The 24,930-nt window shown below is 43.7% G+C and overlaps 1 protein-coding gene across 1 annotated transcript; it reads left to right on the forward strand.

Moving 5' to 3' along the window:
• On the forward strand, positions 1-23,751 carry ITIH2 (inter-alpha-trypsin inhibitor heavy chain 2). Its single transcript, XM_069034577.1, has 21 exons — positions 1-212; positions 1,739-1,813; positions 6,952-6,987; positions 7,713-7,885; positions 8,558-8,662; positions 8,988-9,150; positions 9,653-9,760; positions 10,487-10,615; positions 11,281-11,397; positions 12,465-12,633; positions 14,265-14,390; positions 15,366-15,547; positions 16,332-16,517; positions 17,487-17,626; positions 17,856-18,028; positions 18,852-18,986; positions 20,167-20,280; positions 21,312-21,510; positions 21,939-22,111; positions 23,008-23,119; positions 23,402-23,751. The coding sequence occupies exons 1-21, from the start codon at positions 129-131 to the stop codon at positions 23,547-23,549; spliced, it is 2,847 nt and encodes a 948-aa protein (XP_068890678.1). The 5' UTR covers positions 1-128; the 3' UTR covers positions 23,550-23,751.
• Positions 23,752-24,930: the final 1,179 nt, after the last annotated feature.

Consider the following 24,930-nt stretch of genomic DNA (forward strand, 5'->3'; position numbering starts at 1 on the left):
GCGTTTCAGAACTTTGCTCAAAATGCTGCATAAACCTGGGCTGTTTCCTTGAACTTGTCTCAGAGAAGGGAAGAACTTGTGTCTGTACCTGTGCAGGCTGTTCTTAGGAGGAAACAAGTGGGAAGAAAATGAAGTATCTGAGCAGCTTCCTGGTTTTGTTCCTCATTTGTGGAGTCGGAGGCTTTGATCTTGTTATCGACGACATCCCAGATGTGAGTATTTGGAGGCAGGGCCCAGGGCTCCCTTGCTTGCTGAAGTCCACACAGAAGCTGCAGTGGGAGCAGAACTGGGTCACTGCTTCAGAGTTCTCTTCTACTTTTAACTGTAGATATTCTGATAATGTCATTTGTAGTGTTGTTTTTTTTAATATTACTGAAGTTGGGATAGTATGAGAGTAATGCCAATTTTCTTTTCAAGCTGGTTTCATGTTTTGGCTTTAGTGTTGCCTTTTCTGGTGTGGTTTTAGCCTTTAAACATTCAAGTGGGCTTCTACACTCAGATCTTCAGCACATTTTATACCCTGTTTCCATGGAATAAGCAGAAACAGGACACCTAGACATCTTCGTGGATGGAGTCTCCTGTGTGGAACACTATGAACTTCAGAAAATCTTTGCATGGAATTGGGTTATTGTTAACAGGAATTCAAATATGGAGTGAATATCCTATTGACTTTACGTTCCTCAGCAGAGGGATGAGATAATTTATAAGAGACTCTAATTTCTTGGGATAATACAATGATGAAAAGAAGTATAGTTACAGCTTTGACTCTGAAACTGAATCTAAATTTAAACCCCCAGGGTCAGGTGAACTTAGATTGGTGTCTACACCCATTTCCACGTTGTAGTTTTGAAATATTTCTGTGAAGTCAGCAGGGATGATATGAGGCTTTCTTTTCCTTTGCAGAACTAATAAAAATCTTCAGTGAGCTGGGATATCCTATTTTTCTTTATTTTTACAGCCATTTTCTTGACTCAATGAGATTTTAAAACCAGGTTTGTAATTCCCAGGAAAAATATTCCAGACCTGTGATTCTTTCTAATTGTAGATGCCTTATCAATTTAACATCAGTGTGCTTAAACAATTTAAATTCATTTTATGCAAGCCTTTGTATGTATGCTATCACATAAGTTGCAAAGGAACTCATGCACTTAAACTTCTTTATTTGCATAAGTAAAACTCATAACAAAATTTAATTAAGTATTGCTGTGGTGTGACCCACACTTCTAAATGAATCAGTGCAGCTTTGCCCTTGGAAAAGACCTGATGTTCTTTTGCTGCCAGTGGCAAAAATGTAGTTGTCAGGTAGATTGGTATAAAACCAGAGACTGTTTCTACTGGTCTAAGCAGAAATTCTCTGAACTTGCTGCTTTGAGTGAGATCAGTGTCTGAAATGCTGAAGTTTCCATGGCTAGACCCGTCCTGATGATAATCATCTGCCTCTTGCTCTTTGTGGTCATTTCATGTTAAATATTACTCCTTGTTTCAGAAGGAAAGGCTGTAAAATGATGGTAAAGGTCATGATCTTATAGGAGTTTATAGAACTGGTTGGCCACTGAGGGAAACTGAATGTGTGGGAATTTTGGGCTGAGATGGTTCGTGCTTTTTCTCCCCATTTGCATCCAGGGGAGATAAATTCCTTTTAGAACTCTCTTGTACAGTGCTAATCAATAATAAATCAAATTATAAATCAAACAGTAATGCAGCAGCAACTCTTTCTTTCTTCTTCTCTCCCCTCTAGGAAGTGGAAAACCTGATTGATCTAGAAATTGATGGATTTCCCTCAAGCTCCAAGGCGAGAAATGGCAGGTACCAGGTACAGTACCCAGAAATGCTTCAAAGAGGAGGGAAGCCAGAATGCCTGGGAGCTCTCTCCAGGTGTCTTGTTCCATGTCCAGGGTTGTGAGTGTGCAGTCAGGTGGGCCCAGCTGGTCTTTAAAGGCATTGAGACTTCCATATCTCTGGTTGGGACCTCTTAAGCTCTGCTCTCCCTTAAGCACAACAAGGCTTTGTTCTGCATCTGTGCTCCTGGGGTGATAAACAATGGAGATGCTTGTCTAACTTCATGTGTGGGGAAAGTCCCATTGATGCTGGTCAGGCTTTTCCATGAGAAAATGGAAAAGGACTTCAGACACTGACAAGTGTAGGCTGAAAACTTTCAGTCCATTCATTCATGTTTAACTCTGGTCACTCAGTGATGAGCTGGTGGCATCTGAGACCTGGGAAGAAAATTTGTTTCCAGCACACTGGTTATTTTAGTCTGTTGGGTTGGGAAACAGAAACATTTAGAGCAGCATTGCAAGAGTTTTCTGTGTTTTACACAGTAGCAATTAATGATAATACTCATGAAATCGGTTGTTTGAATGTGTTAATTTTTCATTACACTGCATGAAAGAAATGATGATCAGAGTGGACCTCGTCCTCCACCAAGCTCTGGTGCTGCTTTTCTTGAGCTTGTTCAATGTAGTGAAAATGAAAGATCCTCTTGAGTAATGTTGGATTTCCCAGAATTTTCAAATTACACACAGGCAAACCAGATTTTTTTTTTATCCTAAGGCTTTGGATGGAACTTATTGATACCTAAAACCTGCATAACAGTGGAAGAAAATGGCAGATTTTAGCATGAGAATGAATCAAGCCCCCTCACATGTGCCAGTCCAGTATTCAAATAATTTAATCATGATCTAAGCATGATTATGAAATCCCCCCATTGTTGCACTTCTTCACGGCATCATTTCTTTCCAATGTGTCTGTATCAGTGCCATATATGTTATGTTGCCTTTGTTCCCAAAATTTCTGGATACATACAGCCACAGACATATGCATGCAGTAATTTGCAATTCTACCACTGGTTTCATTATACCAGTTATTGCTCATTCCCATACATTATTTCCCATCCTTTACCTATCAAATGAATAGGTATCAAATGCAAACCAGTAGAACTAACATCTCAGCTGCTCTTACATTAGCTGAGTCACAGTAAAGTATAACCAATGAGATTAAACTGAACTGTGCAAATCATCTTGAGACAGCAGCTCCTGGCCAGCAGCAGGCACAGAGTTATTTACTGTTCATTGCTAAAGGAAGACTGTTTCCCAAATTATTTTTTCAGCACTATGCTTTTCTGCAAAGAGCTCACCAGTTCATTGGCAACAAGGCAACAGAGCTCCTTGCAGGCCCTATTGATTGCCTCTAAATACAGAAGATGGTTTTCTAGGTGCAGATAAGGTGTTCTGCTATTTTGCTCCTGAGTAATTCCCAAAATGCTGTGCCTCAGGTATGTGAATGGTCCTCGTGACCACAGCAGCAGAGTGTTCCATGGGCTGGAATGCAGCTGACCTTGTGAACCTCTATATGGTGGTGCACAGGTGTTATCTCTGTTTTGGAGATAGATAATGTGTCTAGACTTGTGATGCACCCTGTGAGGTGGGATGTTCTGCAATAGCATCCCCAGATCTGGGTCCTGATCTCTGACTGTCCAGAGGTGGGTGAGATCACACCTTTTTCCTTACTGTTCTGCCTGCCTGGTTTGCCCTTCAAGGGAAGCAGCACGGGAAGGATATATGGAATGAGATAGGGTGGAATGATAGAATCATGGAATGATTTTGGTTGGAAGGGACCTTAAAGACCATCTTGTTCCAACTCCCCTGACATGGGCAGGAACACCTTCCACACCTTCCACTAGACCAGGTTGCTCCAAGCCCCACCTGACCTGGCCTTGAACACTTCCAGAGATGGGGCAGCCACAACTTCTCTGCACATCCTGTGCCAGGGCCTCACCACCCTCACAGTGAAGAATTTCTTCCTAAATCAGCTGGTTGGAGACTCTCCCAGCATATAAATGTAACCAAACAGACAAGGATTCATCTTCAGCACTATCAAGACAATCTCTTACCAATTCTTAGGTCTGAAATTTCTCTTCTTGCATCTCACAGTGAGGATCCCCTGAAAGGAGGGTGAAGAGGCTGCAATGGATTTGGAGTGTGTTTAAAACTGCTTAGGAAATGACAGGAAAACAGGTGAATTATGAGGGAACAGCACCTCAAAGACCTGGAAGGGCATTCCAGGTAGATCACAGAATCACAGAAACATGGAATGGTTTAGGTTGGAAGGGCCCTGAAAGATCACCTAATTCCAACCCCCTGCTATGGTCAGGGACACCTTCCAGTAGACCAAGTTGCTCCAAGCCCTGTCCAATCTGGCCTTGAACACTTGCAGGTCACATCTTCTATCTAGTTTCTCATGTTGGGTATCTGCTTTTCAACATTTTTTGTGCCCCAGTAGAAAAGAAATTTATGTCAAATGCAGAACATCTGTGATTCTGCTCTCCTTATTTTACTAAATAGCCACAATGTCCATGCACAGTGATTTGAACAAAAATCACTGTGAAGGGTTAAATATCCACAGCCTGCACACGTGTCAGGAGAAGATGCATCTCAGTATGTGAAGACAGAGCCCAGCATCTGTCCTTAAACAGTTCCTGAGGCACATGTTGTCTTCATTCTAATTAGCAATTTGAGATATAGCTCAAGATCCTGTTTTGTGCAGTGATCAACAGCTCTGGATGTGGTTTAAGAGCAAGGAGCAGCCATGAATCCTCATGCTGGAAATAGCAGGCACCTCATGTGCCACAGAAGTCCCTGTTGTCAATAATCACATCAGCACTCAGACCTGAATGGAGGATCTTCAAGGCCGGGTTGGATGGGGCTTGGAGCAACCTGATCCAGTGGAAAGTGTCCCTGCCCACAGCAAGGGAAGTGGAATTAGAGGATATTTAGGGTCCCTTCCAACCCAAACCATTCTGCAGTTCTGTGTTTCTATGATTCTGGGGTTCAGGTACCTGAAGATAAAGGTACAGCTCTGTTCTCCTGACCTGTTGGCTGCCCTCGTCAACCCCTGAGTTCCCAGGGGTATGGCTGGCCCACCCCATGTCTGATTTCTAACAAAAGCCATGGAAGTCTCTATGAGTGCCAGTGATAATCTCCCTCTCCATCAGCACCTCCCCCTTCTCCCAAGAACAATCTGGAAGAAAACCTGGGCATCCTGAAAGCTTTAACCACCATTCCTAAAGTGGGTCAGGAGCCCTAAGCTGAGAACCAGAAAAGTACCCCCATAAAAAAATAACCTCTCTGTGCTAAGGTCTTGGTCTTCATCTTTCTAAAATTAAATTTCTTTCAGTTAATGTTGGTCTAATTTTAATTTGTATTCAAGCTGGTGATGTTCCCCGTGCCAAGAGTATGTGTGGGGCCAACAATCATTCTTCATGGTCTGTTTCTTTGTCAGGTGTGAAGGTACAGTGCACTGTACAGTAAAGTTTGTGGGGTGTCAGGATGGACTGAGACAAGATCAGTCCATCAAGTTTTGCAGAGGGTCTCTAGAGAGCCATAAACTTCAAGACCTTGAAATCCCAGGCAGAATGGTTCAGGTAGAGCCTTTAGAGCTAGAAAAAAAAACCTGCATTTGTTCTCAGGCAGGCAAAAATCTTGCAGTGTCTCCATCTGCCTTTAAAGGGTCCTTGAAACCATGTCTTTAAAATGCACTTGTTGTGACATCATCATCCTCTCTTACACGGCACAAGATTTCCCTAGAACAATATATTAATTAGTTTCAAATGAAGTTAACAACTGCAGAGCAACCTTTGTGTGCATCATGGGATTAAAGGTGTTTTCATGGGCATCTTCTGTGGTTTTGGGCCCTCTTGACCCTGGAGAGCTGAACTGGCCTAGTTGTGATGATAATATGAATGTAGATCTCGCCATTAAACAATTGCATCTAGGTGAGCCAAATTCCCTTTCAGGGGATTAATAGAAATATTCCATACGTGAAGGGGATTTTTTTAGGGAATGAAACTGAATTATTCAAATGGCCACAAGATGTCAGCACCTCGCCATAGAAATTTCCAAATAGAACAATTCATAAGGCCGGGGGAAACGACAATCATTAATGAGCAATTTCATGGAAGTAATGCACACATAACTAACTTCCATAGGCACAAGAATGTAAATGTAATATCGATTACACAATGGATTTTTAAATTCATAGATATTGCACATAGTACATAAATAAATATTCTCTAATATAAATGACAACCAAGTGAGCTAAAGAAGTCTGGGGTTTGAGGTTTTTCCACTTTTCATAAAAAAAGAGAGAACTTTCCTGTTAAAAACAAGGATGTCTGAGGATGACTTTCTGCCAGCGTGGTTTGCAGTCAGGAAGAATGTTTTTCTAGAAGAGAATGTTTTCTTCTAAAAAAAATAAAAGACAGAGGAAGAAAGCTGTCCTGTTTATGATAGGCTCTGAGGCACAGCTGGAAGATCACATGCTTCAACATCCCATGTAGAAATACATAAAATAAGACAAAAGGAATATTCACACTTAGTCTGGGAACTCAAACCAATTCTCATTCATGTCCAGAGAAGGGCAGACCTAGCAAGGGTCTGGAACACAAGTCTGATGAGGAGCAGCTGAGGGAGCTGGGGGGGCCCAGCCTGGGGAAAAGGAGGCTCAGGGGGTATCTTCTGGGTCCCCACAACTCCCTGACAGGAGGGTGCAGTCAGGTGGAGGTCAGGCTCTCCTTCCAGAGAACAAGAGACAGGACGAGCGAAAACAGCCTCAAGTTGTGCCAGGGGAGGTTTAGGTTGGATATTAGGGAACAATTCTTCACTGAAAGGGTTGTCAAGAATTGAGACAAGCTTCCCATGGAAGTACTGGAATCACTATTGATGGAAGTGTTCAGAAAACATGTAGATGTGTTGTGGTAGTGCTGGCAGTGTTGGGTTGATGGCTGGACTTGATCTTAGAGGTCTTTTCCAGCCTTAATGGTTCTGTGATTCTCTATGATTCTATGATTCATGATCTTAGAAGACAGTTTTAAGACACTAATCCCTGTCTTGAAACAGCTAGTCAGTGTTCTTAGCCTTGCTGAAATATCCCCTCCATATTCTTCTTTTCCAGAGGAGCACATCTGACTGGGGCTACGTTGGAGATCTGGTGAGTATTTTTCTTCCTCTGTGGTAAATAATACTGAACAAAGTGATTTTCTAGTTAACCATTTTTTGGAAATCAATCCCTCTGTTTGTTCAGTTCCTTGTTTTTACTGCTGGTTGGGTATTAACCTATTTTCTTTAAACAGAGAGCTGTTTGCACAATACTGTTGATACATCTGCTCTTGGAGGGAGAAGGATATGGTAAATATGAAGAAATAAGCATCAAAAGTGATTAGACAAAGACAATGTCTTAATAAAACACTTTAACACTGTTTTCCCTCGGCTGTGGTTTAACCATTTATAACACTAGGTCAGTAACCAATGCTTCAAGTCTCCTCTATTTAGGACTGTTATTGAAAATGTGAGCTCTCTCCTCCTCATTATATGATGTTCAGGATTACTGTGTAGCTTTCCATGCTGGATTGCACTCACAGAGTCATTCCAAGGGCTCGTTGTGTGGTGAAAAGCAAGGAAAACATTCCAGTTTAATAAATACCCTCTTTCAGCTGAAAAGTTATAATGAACTTTATTCACGTGAATATCCTGCCACAATTGCCAGGTAAAATATGGAGATATCCTGAACTTGAGCTCATGTCCCCTCTAGCTGCCATACTGTAAGGAGCAGCAATTAAAAAGTAGCACTGAGACTATAAAAATGATTGCTATTTTCCTCTAGGGCATCTTTTCCAGCAGTGCCCTAGATTTATAGAGCAATTCTGTCAATTGCAGGTGGAGGATGATGACAAGATAGGTCTTTACAGCTACAAGGTTCAATCCACCATCACATCTCGGCTGGCCAACACAATGATCCAAGCCAAGATGGTGAACAATGCAAAGAGGCCTCAGCCCATCGTATTTGACGTGCAAGTCCCCAAAGGAGCTTTCATTGACAACTTTACCATGTAAGTAGTGGTCAGGTATCAGTCTCATCCTCTGGAAGCATTCAATGGGCTGGAAAGGAGGTATTTGTAAAAGCAAAAGGCTCTTACTCTTTTCCAGGCTCGGTGTAATTTTTGCAGGCTTTCTCAAAGAAAAAAGGCTCATGTCATCAGTCAGTCTGTCTGTCCAGGTCTTCCTCTCCACTAATTATTGAGCTATTGGTCAATATCAACAAAACTGGACAAAAGTCTCAAATAGACTAAGCCCCCACCTTGCCAGATCAAGGGAGAGAGACCCAAATTAGAGCCCTCACTGAACAGAAACTGGCCTGGCTCAGTACCCATTCAGAGAGGCAGCAGCCAACCTGCTGGTCAGGAGACGTCCTGATCCATATTCCAAACCAGCCATGACTTTGGTAAGTGCCTTCCCTGCCCAAAGCATGGGGAAAGTGTGAAGGAGGCAGAGGAGAGCAGGTCCTTCTCAGAGCACAGGAGTTCTGGCTACTTGAAAAAAAAAAAGCAGGTAGGGAAAAAGATAGAGCTCTAGTGAAAATCAGACTTCATTACTTTGGGGTTAAACAAGAGCCTTGTTCTTTCATTTCCCACCAGCTTAGATTGTGCTGATGTAAACTGACGAAACAGTCCTCGATTGTAAAGTGGTTTCTTTTGCAAACTGACTGTGCTTCTGTCTCCTAGGGATATCAATGGTATCACGTTTACCAGCCATATTCGGGAAAAATCTGAAGCCAGAAAAATGTACGCTCAAGCAAAAGCCAAAGGCAAAGCTGCTGGAATAGTCAGGTATAAACACTTTGGCATTTGGGTTTTGTAGTGAACTTACTCACAGGAGAACTGAGATGACCCATCCCAGGAGGAGATAGATGAGGGGAAATCCTGAGAAGGAAAATGCTTACTTGCAGCAGCTCTGATATTTAATTATCAAGGACTTAGACTGTGTTTCTGCTTTCAGCTTGCTAAAACACCCTGTGCTAACAGACAACTGCAGCTCCCTGATAGAGGCCACATTTAGAATCACACAGCAAAATCCTCAGTCTAGACCAAAGTGCAAGGAAGTTTTTTCCTCTCCTTGTATTTTCTCAAAATAACCCCACAGCTGACTTTTCAGGAGCAATGCCTTGGATATGGAAAACTTCCAAACAGAAGTGAATGTGCCCCCTGGAATGAGGATACAGTTCCAGCTTCACTACCACGAAATGATCCGAAGGAAGCTGAGCTCCTACGAGCACGTCATCTCTGTGAAGCCAGGACGCCTGGCCAAGCACATGGAGGTAAAGCAGAGCTGGAGTGTGTAGGTGAATCCTTGCTGAGAAAGCACCCACAGTTTTTGGGGAGGTGTCTCTGCCCATGGCAGGGGACTTGGAACTGGATAAACTTTAGGATTGCTTACAACCCAAACCACTCTGGGATTCTAAGACAAATCATGGTTGTGGAGGGACAGCCAGAGACCATCAGATCTCACAGGATGCTACCTCATGAAGTTGGGAGTTTTTGTGAAAAGCACTGTTCCAAATAAATGGAGTGTGTTGTTTGTTTTCCTTCAGTCAAGTCAAGTTTACACAAGAGTATAAAAATGTCAAACCTTGTTTGCCCAAGTGGTTCTGACGTGAGTCAAACATGATTCAGGAGATTCTCAGCTGTGTTTACGAGTGGAGACAGGGCACATTTGCTCCTCACCATCCCAGGTTGCTCCAAGCCCTGTCCAACCTGGCCTTGAACACTCCAGGGATGGGGCAGCTCTCCACACTGAATGTCCTCCCTTCCTGCCTTTAGGTGGATGTCCGCATCATTGAGCCGCAGGGGCTTCGCTATGTGCACGTTCCTAATTCACTCGGAGATCATTTCGATGGAATCACCACCATCTCCAAGGGAGAGAAAAAGGTAACCAGTCACAGACGGCAAAAAGCACAAATCTTCAGTTTTCACACTCACTCTATGCAGTCCTGGCACTTTTTGTACATGGAAGCATGCAAAAATGCAGCAAAAGTCTGTCTCTATTTCCTAAATAATATGCCAGGCAGTATTGTTTCTTGGTGTTCAAATTCACTCCCATTCCTAATATAGCAAATTATTTCAGAGGTAGTATGTGTCTATATTATGCCTTAACTTCTCAGGAAATTTCAAGTTATCCAGTTAATACAGAAAAAAAATGCCATAAAGTCTGCATGATCAATCACATGACTAATGAAAATGTTTCCTACTACTCAATCTACAGACAAATTCCAATCTTTTGTTTGGGGGGGAAAAAAGTCAATTAGAAACCTATTAGAAATGTTGATAAAATTATGGATAGTTTCAATGAGGAAAATGTTAAATAAGCCAACATATTGCCTAATAGAAAAGGTTTGCACAGCTCTAGTTGAAAGATTTGGTGCTGTAGATGGGTCATGTGATTTGTGTCACAGTTGCTACTACCAAATCAACATATCCAGGCAAACCTTAGTGCTGCTTTTCTTCTGAAGTGACAAAGTCTGTTTTCCACAAATAACGAAAGCAGGAAACTGTTCAGTGAAATCAGGTATTTCAGGGAGAGGTGGACCCTCTTTGTGCCAATCATCCCCCTCTCACACAACCCCTGGTTGACTGATGATCTCTCCTCATTTCAAGGCTCATGTTTCTTTCAAGCCAACAATGGCTCAACAGCGAAAATGCCCCAAGTGCTCATCCACGGCCGTGGATGGAAATTTTGTGGTGCAGTACGATGTGAACAGAGAAACCACGGGGGGAGAACTGGAAGTAAGTGTGTCTGCTCAGCTGGGACCAGAGATCTGGGAATACAGGAATTGCTGCCCTTCAGCAAACTGTGCTAAACTTCATCCTTCAGGGGAATGAGCGTGAGGACAAGCTCTGTATCCAATTGAAAGAACAGAGGGATTTTAAGTGGGCAGAATGGATTTATTTAATTTATGACTAAGACATGGGCTTACATATAGTAGGAGCAGATTCCTGTCATGTCCAAAAGCCAGTGTCTTTATACCTGGCAGCACTCTGGTGATTTAATGTAGAATCAGAGGATGGAGCCATTGGATGTTGTACCAATACATCACAAGGAGACAACCAGAACATTACTATTTTTATGTTAACATGAAGCTGAGTTATGAGGTTGAATTATTACAGGCAGAAGAGTCCTTTTCTAAAGCATTTTTCATTCCTCCCTATGCTAGTGCATGGAAGTTGTGTGAGAACCAGGCTCTGCTTTTATTGAGTAAAAATGGTGTAAGGCTACACAGATGTGCAGAGCTGAAAGTTGGAATTGGCCAATAAAGAAGAGAAAAAGACAATAAGGAAAAAATTATTGTCTCATTAAGAAAATAAGAATTTTCTGCTCTGTTGTTGTTTTGAGTTTTCTGAAATCTTTTCTATCACTCACTTCACTGCAATTCTTTTATTTTATTTTGCAGATTTTTAATGGGTATTTTATTCATTTCTTTGCTCCGGAAAATCTTGATCCACTGCCCAAAAACATCTTATTTGTTATAGATGTCAGCGGTTCAATGTGGGGACTGAAAATGAAACAAGTAAGTGTTTTACCTCTGTTGCAAAATGAACCTCCTGCCAACTTTCCTCATGTGCTTTTCCATGCAATTCTGTAGCACACTGGCATGTAAATTTACCAGCTTAGTTCTTTACACTTTACTCCACTGAATTTGGAGAATATTTGGAATCAAAGACTTAATGATTTTGCCCTTTGTTTATAACACTTCTTCCATATTGTAAGGAAGAGGTGGTACCAGATTTTAACTCTAAATTTAAATTTTAATTGACAGATCACAATATATTTTTCAAAGGCTCTGACCCCCTTTTTCTCTAATGTTCTATACTGAATCCTGGGAAAGTCTCAGTGGGGATACTCCATCCCTGCTTTCAAAACGTGGATGAATTGTTGACAGCCCTCTGAAGACCACTACAGATTGTTTAGACAACATAAGCCATAGAGGGGTAAAAAAATGCTAAAATTAAGATATTTTAGTCTGCAAGAGAAAATGCTTCAAGAAAGATAATCAGCCTCCAAATATGCAAACAACTGTTCTGAAAGGGAAACTCATCAACTGACATTCCTGCCCAGCCAGAGTAGAATAAGATGGAATCAGATGGATTTGCAGCAGGAGAGATTTATGTTGTGTATTAGGAAAAGCTCTGTAGTTCTGGGTGAGGAGTTTGGGAGATTGCATATCATGTGTCACTGAAAGGTTTTAAAAACTGGCTAGACAAACATTAGCTGGGGATCGTCCAGGTATATTTGAATTTCCTTCAGAGCACAATAGTAAGGCTTGGCAGATTGCTTCCTTGGGGAAATCAGTGTTGCAAAACTGGGATACAGGCTAATTGTCACTTGTTTAAGTCACACATCTTCTGATTTTACTCTTCCTAACTGCAGTTTTTTGTGTTTCTTTGGAGAAATGTTCGACATTATGCAAGAAGTGCAAAAAAGAAAAAGGAGAGATTTGGACAGCAGATGCTAATTTGGATTTCAGTGCTCATGTGCTTATTCCACAGAGGTGACAATTTGCCTGTGGTCACCAGCTAAGAAGAGGCTTTCATAAGCAGGAAGCATAACCCTGTCTTCTCTTAAATTTCTCCTCAGACCATCGAGGCCATGAAGGCAATACTGAGTGAGCTGCGTGCTGCTGACCAGTTCTCCCTGATCGACTTCAACCACAACGTCCGGTGCTGGAGAGATAATCTGGTCTCAGCCACCCCATCGCAGGTGGAAGATGCTAAGAAGTACATCCAGACAATCCATCCCAATGGGGGTATGAGGTTTTGATTGCAAGGTGCTAACAGAAGTTCTGTATCGTGGGAATGGGTACCTCAGAGAGCCTTCAGACCGTCAGAGTATTCCTGCAAAGGGAGTCTGAGTCTCAAGATAGAAAAAGCATGCCTAAAGAAGAGCAAGAATTGCAGTTTATTGTGGTAGGGCACATTTCCTTCTATGGCAGATAGAACATAGACCACAGAACAGCTGCCTTTAATCTATCTTACCTCCTGCCTCGGAGATCCCAGATATCCTTGAAAGATCAAGTCCATCTCATAGGCCTGGATGAGCAGGCAGATGAAATATTCCCCAAGCAAGGAATCACAATCACTTGCCCCTGGTTCACAGCCAGCTGAATACGAGCCCGCAGTGTGCCCAGGTGGCCAGGAAAGTCAATGGTGTCCTGGCTTGTATCAGCACTTGTGTGGCCAGCAGGACCAGGGCAGTGACCCTCCCGCTGTGCTGGGCACTGGTGAGGCAGCACCTCGAGTGAGTCCTGTGTTCAGTTTTGGGCCCCTTTAGACAAGAAAGGCATTGAGGTGCTTGGGTGAATCCAGAGAAGGGCAAGAGAGCCTGGAAAGGGTCTGGAGCACAAGTCCTGTGAAGAACAGCTGAAGGACATGGTTTGGTGGTGGGCTGGGTTAATGGCTGGACTCGATGACCTTAGAGGGCATTTCCAACCTTAACGGTTTGTTGATTCTATGAGCTACTAAATGCCATGTGGGTAAACTGTTTATCTTTTTTGTGCCTTCATTCTCTGCCTGATAAACAAGGACAGATGCCCTTTTTAGCTGTACAGGTCTTTGGAAGAGGCTTATGATGATTTTAATCTGGCACTCCCTCTGAAGTGCAGTTCTGGTTTGGTTGTTCAGTTATTTGTACATCAATAGTGTGGAGAGACTCTCCCTAACATCAGAGCCTTCTAGTGCTGTGGCACTTTCATTTCCAGAAGTTTTCACTAGAATGAACATGAAATTATAGACGTGTCCAAAATCATCAGTGGGCTGGGAATAGGAAACCATGCTGGATATATGAGCGCCTGACTTTGTTACCCCAAAAGAATTGACAGATAAGCTTAGAGACCAGATATCATCCAGCAAAGCCAGTTTCAGTGCAGCACTTTACTATCTTGTCTCTGGAGCTGCTGATTTTTTCTTTCTTGACAAAGAAAATACCTATTTTCTGACTGCTCAGCCTTCAGATTTCTGTTCCTCTCATACTGATTTCTTACTCTGCCCCTTCTATGCCACAAATCAAACCTTAGATAAGCTCAGCAAACATACACCTCTTCTTGTTCAAGGAGTGGGCTGATAGCCAGAAAAGGAAGTTTTTCCATGCTCTCATTCAATCACCTGCCTGCAAACCCAGTAATTCTCCCCACAGCAAATAGTTCCCAACACCATAAATGGTCACACTGGAATTAGTGAGGGGCAATGGAGGGGCCTCATGAGGATGACAGCCTGGGGTGAAAAAGGGAACCAGAGTCCAGAAGGGTGTACCTAAACATCAAAGAGGAGGGGTTTTGCTGCCTTGATCTCAGCTCTTGTCAGTGTTAACTCCACTAGAATCTTAGAACTGATCTGGATTCAACAAGAATCAAACTTGTTTTCTTCATTGTGTCTTTGACAGGCACAAATATCAATGAAGCTCTTCTCCGAGCCACTTTCATCCTGAATGAAGCCAAAAGTTTAGGCATGTTGGACCCTAACTCAGTCTCCATGATTGTATTGGTGTCTGATGGAGACCCAACAGTAGGTAAGGATCCTGCTTTGGGTGAGAAGAAAGGCTGGTGGGGTAAGCCTGAGAAAGGCAACAAGTAGATAATTTGGCAGGAAGTTAAAAAAAATTCCATTCATCTTTCTTCTGATTCTTTGTGCTGCCCTTTTGGCAAGTGCTAGAAGTGCCATGGGGCTTTGCACAGAAGCTTTCAAAAGATGAGCAGTTTGTCATGCAGGTTATGAATTTCTTGCAATTTACAGAGGTGCACAAGTCGTGTAGGACAAATTGGGCTTTTGTGCAAGCTGGTCTAGTGGAAATTGCCCCTGCCCAGGTCAGGGGGATTGGAACTGGATGATCTTTGAAGTTTCTTTCAACACAAACCACTCTATGAGTCTATGATTCTATAATTCTACAAAAATTTCTTCTTCCCATGACCTTAGCCCGCACAGATCTATGCAGTCACAGACATAACATCAAAATCAGGAAAAAAGAGTGGAAAGCAAATTAATTTGGATTGGGTTTGGTGCAGGTCAGAGCAATTGCTGACTTGAAGATGTCCGCTTCAAAAAGTCTGCCATTAAAAATAAGCCTGAAAAAAATCCCAGTCTGAATGATGACAGAGAACATCTTAAGTATGAGAAAGTATAAATAAAGTCTTCATGGAGGTATCTTAATCTGCAGAGATCTTGAATCACTAATTCTGGGAGAACTCTAGATGCGCTAGAATTACAAATCCCCAAGAAAGTTATTAAGAGCCCTGGATATGCAAGGAAAATGCATCAGACACCAAAAAAAGCATCCAAAAGAATTGTCTTCAGTGAAAACAAGTTAATCTCTATCCAGAAGAAGCTCAAATGTTGCTGTAGGCAATGGAAATTTGGCATTGAGCTTGCTGTCTAGATTTCCCTAATATCCAGAGGGAACCAGAGACACAGGGGAGCAGGAATGTGCTCACCTCCATGGAGACTTTTCTGTTGCTCAGGTGAGTGTCACCCTTTCTGTGTCTCCAAGGTGAGCTGAAGCTGACAACAATCCAGAAGAACGTGAAGCAGAGCATAAAGGATGAATTCTCTCTCTTCTGCCTCGGGATTGGGTTTGATGTCGATTACGATTTCCTGCAGAGAATCGCAACTGACAACCGTGGCATGGCCCAGAGGATTTTTGGAAATCAGGAGACTTCCCTCCAAATGAAGGTGAGTTTCTGCCTCATTCCCTCTGAAACCCTCCTGTTCTGTTCACAGCTGTAACTCCACTAGCAAGAGGGTCTCAAAAACCACCATTTCCTCTGGAGAATCCTGCAAGGTATCAATCACATTTCAGTTTAAGTGGTCCTAGTTACAGTTTTAATATCTATAACACATACTTTACTTCCCTGAGTAGGAATAATATTCTATAAAACAGCCTTAAGTATACAAAAATGAATTAAAATTAAGGCCTGGATGTTACTTTAGGCCATTTCATCACTAACAAAAAGCCTAGATATAAATGCTAAATGATAATCCGGACTTTAGCCAATGTAAGAAAAATTTCAACTCTAGCTCTGGCTCTAAATCTGTGAACAGGAATTGCTGCTGATCAAACTCTGACATCCTTATAGTGTTACTATTCCCTGATTTCACCACCTGTACAAGAATTATGTGGGAAGTATCTGGGTGTCTTACACAGTAGCCCAGAGCTGACCAACCTGATAATGGATTGAGGCCACACTGTGCTCAGGTCTAGGAAGAGCACAGCCCATGGATTTCTGACCATCCTTTAACTTTCACAAGACTTGGACCAGATATTCTTGCTGTACCCCCTTACAAGTGTGCTAAGGTCCAAGTATGAAGAAGTCTGCATTCTGTGAGATGAGGAAATTCCCCCTTGCTCATTAGGGCTCCAGGTTTTGTCACCTGCTGTCCTTTCAGTAAGAGTGGCACGTGCGAGAGGGTCACTTCATGTACAACAAACTCACTTCTCTGTCTCCTTCCCTCTCAGAATTTCTACAACCAGGTCTCCACCCCGCTCCTGAAGAAGATTCAGTTCAACTACCCCCAGGAGTCAGTGTCAGATGTCACCCAGAGCAGCTTCCACAACTACTTTGGTGGCTCGGAGATAGTAGTGGCTGGGAAGGTCGACACGGAAAACCTGCAGCACTTAGAAAGCATCGTCACAGCGACTGCAGTAAGTGAAGGTGTCCCTGGGATACCTGCTCCAGGGATTTGGGCTGGTCCATTCCCTCCTGTGTACAGTCTCCCTGCTGAAGGTTAATGCCAGCAGAGTGTGTTGTCCGCTTGGGTTATGGGTGAGAACATGGGAAAACTCATGGGGAGATTTTTCCAATAGTGTTTCACAATAGCTTCAAGCACAGCCAGGAATAGTCACTCCCTGCGCCCTGCAGCCTGCCAGATGAACTTCCTTCTAATCAATATACTAAAAAGATTCAATGGAGACAAAACTATGGATTTTCCTTCATGCTTTGTGGAGATGCAGGAGTGATCCCCTAAGGTAACTCCTTTGATGTCTGAACTTCCGACTGTCAGGGAGTTCAAGCTGGTGGATCTATGGCATGTCATGTCTTAGCCCTTGTTTGTGTGATGAGACCTTTTAGGGCTGCTCTTCCAGGTGGAGTGGGATGGGAATATTACAACCAGATCTTTCTTTCTGAAGAGGAATGGAATTATCTGCACTTTTAGAGGGCTTAGGAGTTATCATTTGCTAGTTGCTGGAAAAAAATCAAACATTTTCAATATTCTTTCCTGCCAAAACACAGTGCAGTCCAAGGGTCTGTGGTAGAAAGTAGAATTTGGTTTCTGTTCTTCAGTGGATTTGGATGTGAAAAAGCCTGAGGGGAAAATTACAGAGCTCTGTCAAGAGCATCTTCTTTTGGCATGTGGCAGCACCTCTTGGGCTACTGTTAACAGCTCCTTGAGCTGCTTTAATCCACTGTCACAGAAGTGTCTTTAATAGAAGACACTCCTGCTACATCTTCCCTCTCCATGGCAGTCAGGCCAATGCTGCTGGGACTTTCTGATCTAGAAGTGACTAAGGGCAGAGCCAGAGTGGGTCCATAATCCCAAACAAGAGGCGAATTCAAAGCACCCCGTTCTCCTGGCTCCCCTCCCTTATCTTTCTCTCTCTCTGACTCCACAGGCAAATGCAGAGCTCGTCATGGAAACCCTGAGAGATGTTGAAGAGTTGGATGGATTCATGAAGAAGGACAAATACGCAGATCCTGACTTCACCAGGAAGCTGTGGGCCTATCTGACTGTCAACCAGATGATGGCAGAGAGGTGGGGAGAAATGTGCTCAAACAGTCCTGGCTGTGGGGCTGAGGGAATGAAATGATGGAGATTTGCCCTATGGAGCCTGAGTGAGAGCCATGGAGCAGTTCAGGATTAATCCCTTCAGCCTTTCCTTCTTGCAACACCACTTGGCTCTGTGACCCCTCCATGGTGGAACTGCCATGGCAGCTGCCCTGTACAGCTGCTAACCAGGAGTTCTGCTTCTGTTTCCACATAGAAACGCAGCCCCCACTGCAGCTTTGAAGAGGAACATCACCAAATCCATCCTGCAGATGTCTCTGGACCATCACATTGTCACCCCCTTCACAGCCATGCTGATAGAGAACGCCGAAAAGGATGAGATAATGCTGGCAGACCAGCCCAAAGACCCCAGGAAGGGCTGCTGCCCAGGTCAGTGTCTCACTCTGACCATTACTGTGTCTCTCATCTTGTGTGAAAGCAGTCTCTGGTCTGAATTAGGGGCACAAGAAAGAGGATGCTGACAGAGATTTGACCTGTGCAATCTTCTGTCCTGCTGCTGTCCCCCAACTCCTGTTTCCTCTTACTCCTCTTCAGGGCAGAGTCAGCGGACGTGAATGTCAGCCCAGCATATTAAAACAAACCAAGTTTCATGGATTGTTTAAGATCATGTTGCTTTATGAACTGAGTGGGAGAGAGAGGACAAGTTCTTTTCTCCTGTCTCCATCATGGCAAAGGCAGCAAAAGCTCTAGTACAAAGGAACTTGATCACAGTTGTTATATTAAATACTTGCACTTCTTTGCAGCCTTTATTCATGTGGGTCATCCCAGAGCATGCAGGAAGAGTCCTGCCTTTTCTCATGTACCTCAAACTCAGGACCAAAGTCAGCAAAGCTTTTACCATAAGCTGAATTTTTAAAATTCAGGTTTTGACTTGGCAAAAGATTTCAGCCCTTACATTGGAGGCTTTGCTAAAGTGGGGGCTGCCCTCATGCATGAGAGATAAAAAGCCAGGCTCCATTTCTTCACCAATAAGTTATGGTGAGCTATCTACCCTGCCAAGTCATATTTTATTGGTGAAGACACTGGAGCAAATACAGCCTTATATCATTACACAAACCTGTTGTAAATGGTGTTGCACCTGCTTTACATTAGTACAACAACATCAGGCTTTGATCTACTGCAGCAGTCTAAAAATTACACTATTAGAGATGTCAGCACTTACAGAACCCTAACTGTGACTGTCATCTAACAGGTACTCTGGGATTAACTCCAAATGCACCCAATAACAACAGGGGGATCCCAGCCTGGGCCAATGTCACAGCTGTGCCAGTCAGCTTCATGCCTGAGCAAAGGAGCCCACCTGTGTCCTCCCTGAGCATCAACAGAGGTAAAACCTACAGCATTTCTCTGCAAAGGAACACCAGACACATCAAGACTCATTGCCCAATGACTCACTACCATCCCTAGAAGTGTTCCAGGCCTGGCTGGATGGGCATTTGAGCAACCTGGTCTAGTGGAAGGTGTCCCTGCCCCTGGCAGGGGGGTTGGATCAAGATGGTCTTTAAGGTCCCTTCCAGCCTAAGCTTTTTCTTTATAAATTATGGAGCATTTTTGGCCTTGAATAGATGAACCTGTAAAAATAAGCTGTAAGCTACAGGGATAAAACTATTTGGATCCTAAGAGAATCTGAAGTATCTAAGTGACCCCATGAGCTGCTGTGTGCTTTCCTGAGGCTGGGGCTCTTTGCTGAGCTTAACTTCAGCTTCTCTGCAGTAGCAGAGTTACCTCCACTGTAAATGACAGATGAAAGCTCTTGTAGAGTTACTGCTGTTGTAAATGGCAGATAAATGTTCTGCGGTAGATAAAAATCTCTGAGTGCACTTGTGACTGATGGATCCTGTTAATTCTTGGGCCTCTGCCACAGTTCAGTGCCTATTTGAGCAAGCCAGCTGTGAGAATCACTGCCCATAAACACGGTGTTACTACAATAACTCTGTGTGCAATTAGTGTATTTATGTAGTGATCACACAAAGAGCTCTCAAACTCCTTCTCAGCACAGGGAAATGTCAGCCACCACCAACCCAGCAGGAGCTGGGCAGAGTTTTGCACTGCAAGACAAGACTGGAAGCAGCTGCCTTCAGTGATGGGTGCAGGTGTTTGTCTCATTTGAGGCAAATTTTAAAGAACATATGACTTTCAGAGGGGCCCAATCCTGCCAGGGTGTTAAATATACTGTGAGAACAAGTCCTGGATTGTATTCCTCAGTAGGATTAGTGGGCAGGATGTGTCTTTACCTGGCATCAGTTTGGTCCACTGCATTTGGCAGCTCCCCTCAAGCCAGGAATGTCACATCCTTCCCTTAAACCAGGGAACTGTATGAGGAGGTGGTGTCTGAGGGGCTTTTGTGAGGAACATCTGAGAACTTTCTTAGCTACCTTAGGGTGGAAAGAGCCCTCATTCTACTATGAGGAGTCCCAAAAAGTGCTTCAAAATCTTTCTGAAAAGACTTTGTGACCCTCCCCTCTAGTGCTGACCTGCCTCTCACACTTGGTTTTTTTCTGTTTCAGTGGACAATGACCCACATTTCATCATACACCTACCTAAGAGCCAAAGGAACATCTGCTTCAATATCAACTCAGAGCCTGGGAAGATCCTGAACTTGATTTCTGATCCTGGCACTGGTAAGGGAGTAAAACTCGGTTTATTTTACAGCACAAATTTCTTCTCTCAGGTCTGAAAGGTCTTCAGAGGGAGGAGGGGAATTGCCTACGGGGGGGACTGTGTGCTGGCAGGAGTGTGGCCAGCAGGCTGAGGGAAGTAGTTATTTCCCTCCACATCTGGAGTATCATGTCCAGTTTGGGCTGGACTGAATTCAGTGGTAGCCATCAAGATGATTTTGGGGCTGGAACAGAGGACAGAGAGGGAGGGGCTGAAACATCTGGGTTTGGTCAAGCTTAAGAAAAGAAATGGTGGATCCATGGTGGATCTTGTTGCTGTTCTCAACCATGTAATCAGAAGGTGAAGGTGAAACCTCACACATCTCCAAGGTGCACAGCTAAGGGATAAGAGCCTACAGAAACAAGGTGCAAGAGGTGAAACTCAGAATAGGAGAGAGCTGCTGGGAAAAATCCTTTCACTGTGAGGATGGCCAAACACTGGGAAAGGAGCCAAGATCATGGAATAACAGAGCAGTTGAGGTTGGCAAAGACCATAAAGATTATCAAGTCCAAATTTTAACCCAGCACTCCCAACCCCATCACGAAACCGTGTCCCCAAGTGTCACATGCACAAGTTTTTTGAACATCTTCAGGGATGGTGACTCCAGCATTGCCCTGGGCAGCCTCTTCCAATGACCACCCTTTCAGTGAAGAAATTTTCTCTAATATCCAATCTAAACCTCCCATGGCACAACCTGAGGCCATTTCATCTTGTCCTATGCATCCCTTACACTACACCCGAAGGGGTTTTGCTCCTACTCCCAGCAAGATCTAACAGCAATTCCCACCAGATTATTGTGCTAAGGCATTGAACAGCAGCATCAGGAGGCAATTTAATAAATTATTCTCTTCTCTTGGCTGGAAAAATGAGAAAAACAGGGGGTCAGAAGGGTTCCTGTTTCTGTTGATATGGTGCTCCCTGTTGAGATCAGAGCTCCAAGCCTTCAGGCAGCGCTCCAAGACTGAGGCAATGTTTCCTTCACTGCTCTTCACAGGAGTTGTGGTCAATGGGCAGCTCGTCGGGGCCAAGAAAGCAAAGAATAAGAAACTTAACACATACTTTGGCAAAATTGGGTTTTATTTCAAAAAGAAAGGCCTGAAAGTAGAGATAACCACGGAAACGATAACACTGAAAGATGGTTCGTACGCCATCACACTGACCTGGGCTGACACAGGGCACATCATTCGGAAACAGTGAGTTGATAATTTTTTTACCTGTTCCCACCTAATGCTGTTTGAGATACTCTGAGGGTCCCTGCCATGCCGTGATTCACATCATCCAGGAGAGCTTCCCCTGCAGATTAACAGCTATCAGCCATGCTGGACACTACAGCACTGTTTAGGCAACAGGACCACATCCAGAATCTCCATTCACTGTAGAAAGATCTTAAATTTTTGGTGGAAATTTGGTTGCCTCAACATGGGGATGAAGCATCTGTTTGTTAGGCACTGTCCTGCCAGACCTCTGGGTACCTCACCCAAGGCTCAGGGGTTTTAATGGATCCTCTGACATATCTGCCATCCCAGTGGGATTTTTCTGGATGCCCGAGAGCATCTCAAGGGGCTGAGAGCTTTTGTGAGGGCAGGTGAACTGACTCTGCCCTTTGGTCCCTCTCTGCCAGGCTCCTCATATCTGTGAAGAAAGAAAGCAACGTTACCATCACTGTGGGGGAGGAGATGTCCTTCATGGTTTTGCTGCACCGCGTGTGGAAGAAACATCCAGTTAATGTTGATTTCCTGGGAATCTACATTCCTCCTGAAAACCAGTTCTCTCCTGCAGCCCATGGGCTGATAGGTAAGGGCTGGGGGCTGCATAGTTGGAATGGTGGGGCATTAGGAAGGGGTTTTGCTAGATCTTTGCATGAATTTTATAGAATCATAAACTTGTAAAATATCCTGAGCTGGAAGGGACCCACAACAAGTCCAGCTCCTGCACAGGACACTCCCAATAATCTCACCATGTTCCTGGGAGCATTTTCCAAATGCTCCTTAACTCTGGTTTGGTGCTGTGACCATTTCCCTGGGGAGCCTGCTGCTGTGTCCAACCACTCCCTGGATGAAGAACCTTTTCCTAATATCCAGCCTAAACATCTCCTGGAATATCTTCATGCCATTAATTTGTTGGTGACTATGTCCTGGTGGAAAAGGTGTGGAAATAAGTGAAAAAGAGAATAGGGAAACTCCTGTAATGTCCTGGAAGCCCCAAGGACATTGTGGAACATCAGGGACCAGGAGATTATTCCTTATTCCAGATGGGGAGGGTGTTTTCAAAACAGACCTGACTAGACTTGGTGGCACAGAAACAGGGCTTTCACTGCCTGGCTAAACTGGTGCAGGCTGAAAATAAAAAGACCAAAACAAACCCCTCAAACCTTCTGAGAAGATTTCTGCACAAACATCTGTAATTCAGCTCTTCCCTAAATGACAGCCCTTTCTGGCAGTGGTAGAATACAAAAGCAAGGCCTCAGTTCATAGGGAAAATCAACCTCCTGAATCCTGGACTCATGCAGAGCTCCTTTTGAGGAGCAGAGGTTGTTTTCCCAATTAGTGACAGACAGAGTGCCCCATGATCCATGCAGGATTGGTTTGCCTGCTGGAGCTACTTTGATTTTCCAAAAGTGCCTGGCAGCAACTGACATGGAACTTCAAAGGTCAGGACACCCAAACAGCTTTAAAACTCTCCCTGATCAGGTCAGTTTGCATCTGAACCAGAAGTGTCAATCCACCACCAAACACCAGGGCAAGCTCCAGAGAAACCACAAGCCATCATGGAAGTGAAGGGCAACAAGTTCACTGTTACCAGGTAGGAATCATGTGCTTCATTACTCTCTTTCTAAATCAGCTCTCTCCTTAGAGCTGCTCAGCATCTGATTTTGTCAGGTTCAAAACATGACTGGAACCTGCACAGAAAGGCCCCTGAGGTCACTGTAAAATTAATTGTGTTTTGTGGTTATTTCTGCTTCCTGCCTGCGGAAGACACACCTCCCTGCTTTGGCAGAGCAGCACCAATATTGAGCAGGATGCCCAATATCTCCTTGTCTTCTTGCCACGTTGTGACCCTGCTTTGGGTGTCCTCTCCCTGCAGGGGTGTGCAGAAGGACTACAGGACAGACCGTGTGCTGGGCACCGATGTGCTGTGCTGGTTTGTGCACAACAGCGGCAAAGGCTTCATCGACGGCCACTACAGAGATTACCTGGTCCCCCACCTCTACAGCTTCATGAAGAAACCCTGAATGTTCCAGTTTAGTACAAAAAATTCCTATCTGCTCCTTCATGCCCAAATGAGTCCTCTGAGCAGCAGTCAGCCTGTCACACCAGGGTGACTGGAGGCGACCCCACCACTGTTTGCCTTGTTTTATCAGTGTTTCAAAGATATGTAAACTCCCTTTTCTGCTAAGAAATGAAATCTGTAATAAAGTGACATGCTGGGTTGGAGGAGGTGTCTTCCTCTTGCTGTGTCTGATTTAATGGGCTGTAAACTCCATTAAAAACTTCTACTGTTTTCTAATACCCATTTCATAGTAGAGGTGTAACAGCATTGTGGCTCCTGCTGTGCTTAACACACATGACCAGATTTAATATGTATTTCATACTTACACCTTTGTGTTTTCAGACTGCTGGGAAAATGTAAGTTCATACAGTGTTGGACTGGGCAAAAAAAAAAGGATGTTCATTAAACAAAGGAAATTTAACAGAAAAGGAACATGGGTCTGGAATGGGTATCACGAGCAGTCTCCAGGATTTAAAGATGGATTAACCAGTGGTGAGGAGGATTCTTGAAATAAAATTGATGCTGCCATATTGCCAGGAAATTAATTAGATGAGTCTCAGCCAGCCCAATTTTGGTGAAAATTTTATCATCAGAATGGACTTCTTGCAGATACAAACCCAGGAAAGCAGGAAACATACAGACTATATAGAAATAACCATCAGTACTAAACGTTTCGTTTCCAGGGGGCTTAGCTCCCAAAAGATCACTTACTTTTCAGGAGCATTCAGCAATGAATGAGATCAGTGGTGAAACAAATATACCTGTGTGGGTACCAAAAGCTGGATTTAAAACTCTACTTTTTGAACTCCTTGTTAAAACCATTGGCCATATCCTTTTCAGCAGTCCTAGGAAAGGAACTCAAGTAGTCTCCTTGCCCCTCTCAACTTTGGCTTCCTTCACTCATGCACTAAAAGCTGACACAGGATCTTTCCTGCAGCTGTGGCAGGAGTGAGAGGATCAATGTGGTTTTGAAATGTCTCTTCAGAGTTACTCTCCAAAGTGTCAGCAACTTCCTACAAATTATTTATTACTTCTTTGAACTCACCCATCAGTTCTGGCCTCCACAACATCCTGCAGCAGCCACTTCCCCAGTTCAACCAAGCAGTGAGTTACCATTCTCTGGTCTTCTCTGAACAACTTATAACTTGTCTACTATATTCACTCTAATTTGTCAAGCATAATTATTTTCAGTGATACAGATTGTTCTGTTCTGTAATTTGCCCTCATTACCCTCCTACAAACCTCCTCTCCCTCAGTACCTGTTCTCTGAGAAAGGGCAGAGCTGTTTACACAGCCCAGGTTGTGCAGAATTTACAGACAAGTGTGTTTTCTGCCCCCAGTTC

This window comes from Aphelocoma coerulescens, chromosome 1A (genome assembly GCF_041296385.1).
Source record: "Aphelocoma coerulescens isolate FSJ_1873_10779 chromosome 1A, UR_Acoe_1.0, whole genome shotgun sequence".
NCBI classification, from domain to species: Eukaryota; Metazoa; Chordata; class Aves; order Passeriformes; family Corvidae; genus Aphelocoma; species Aphelocoma coerulescens.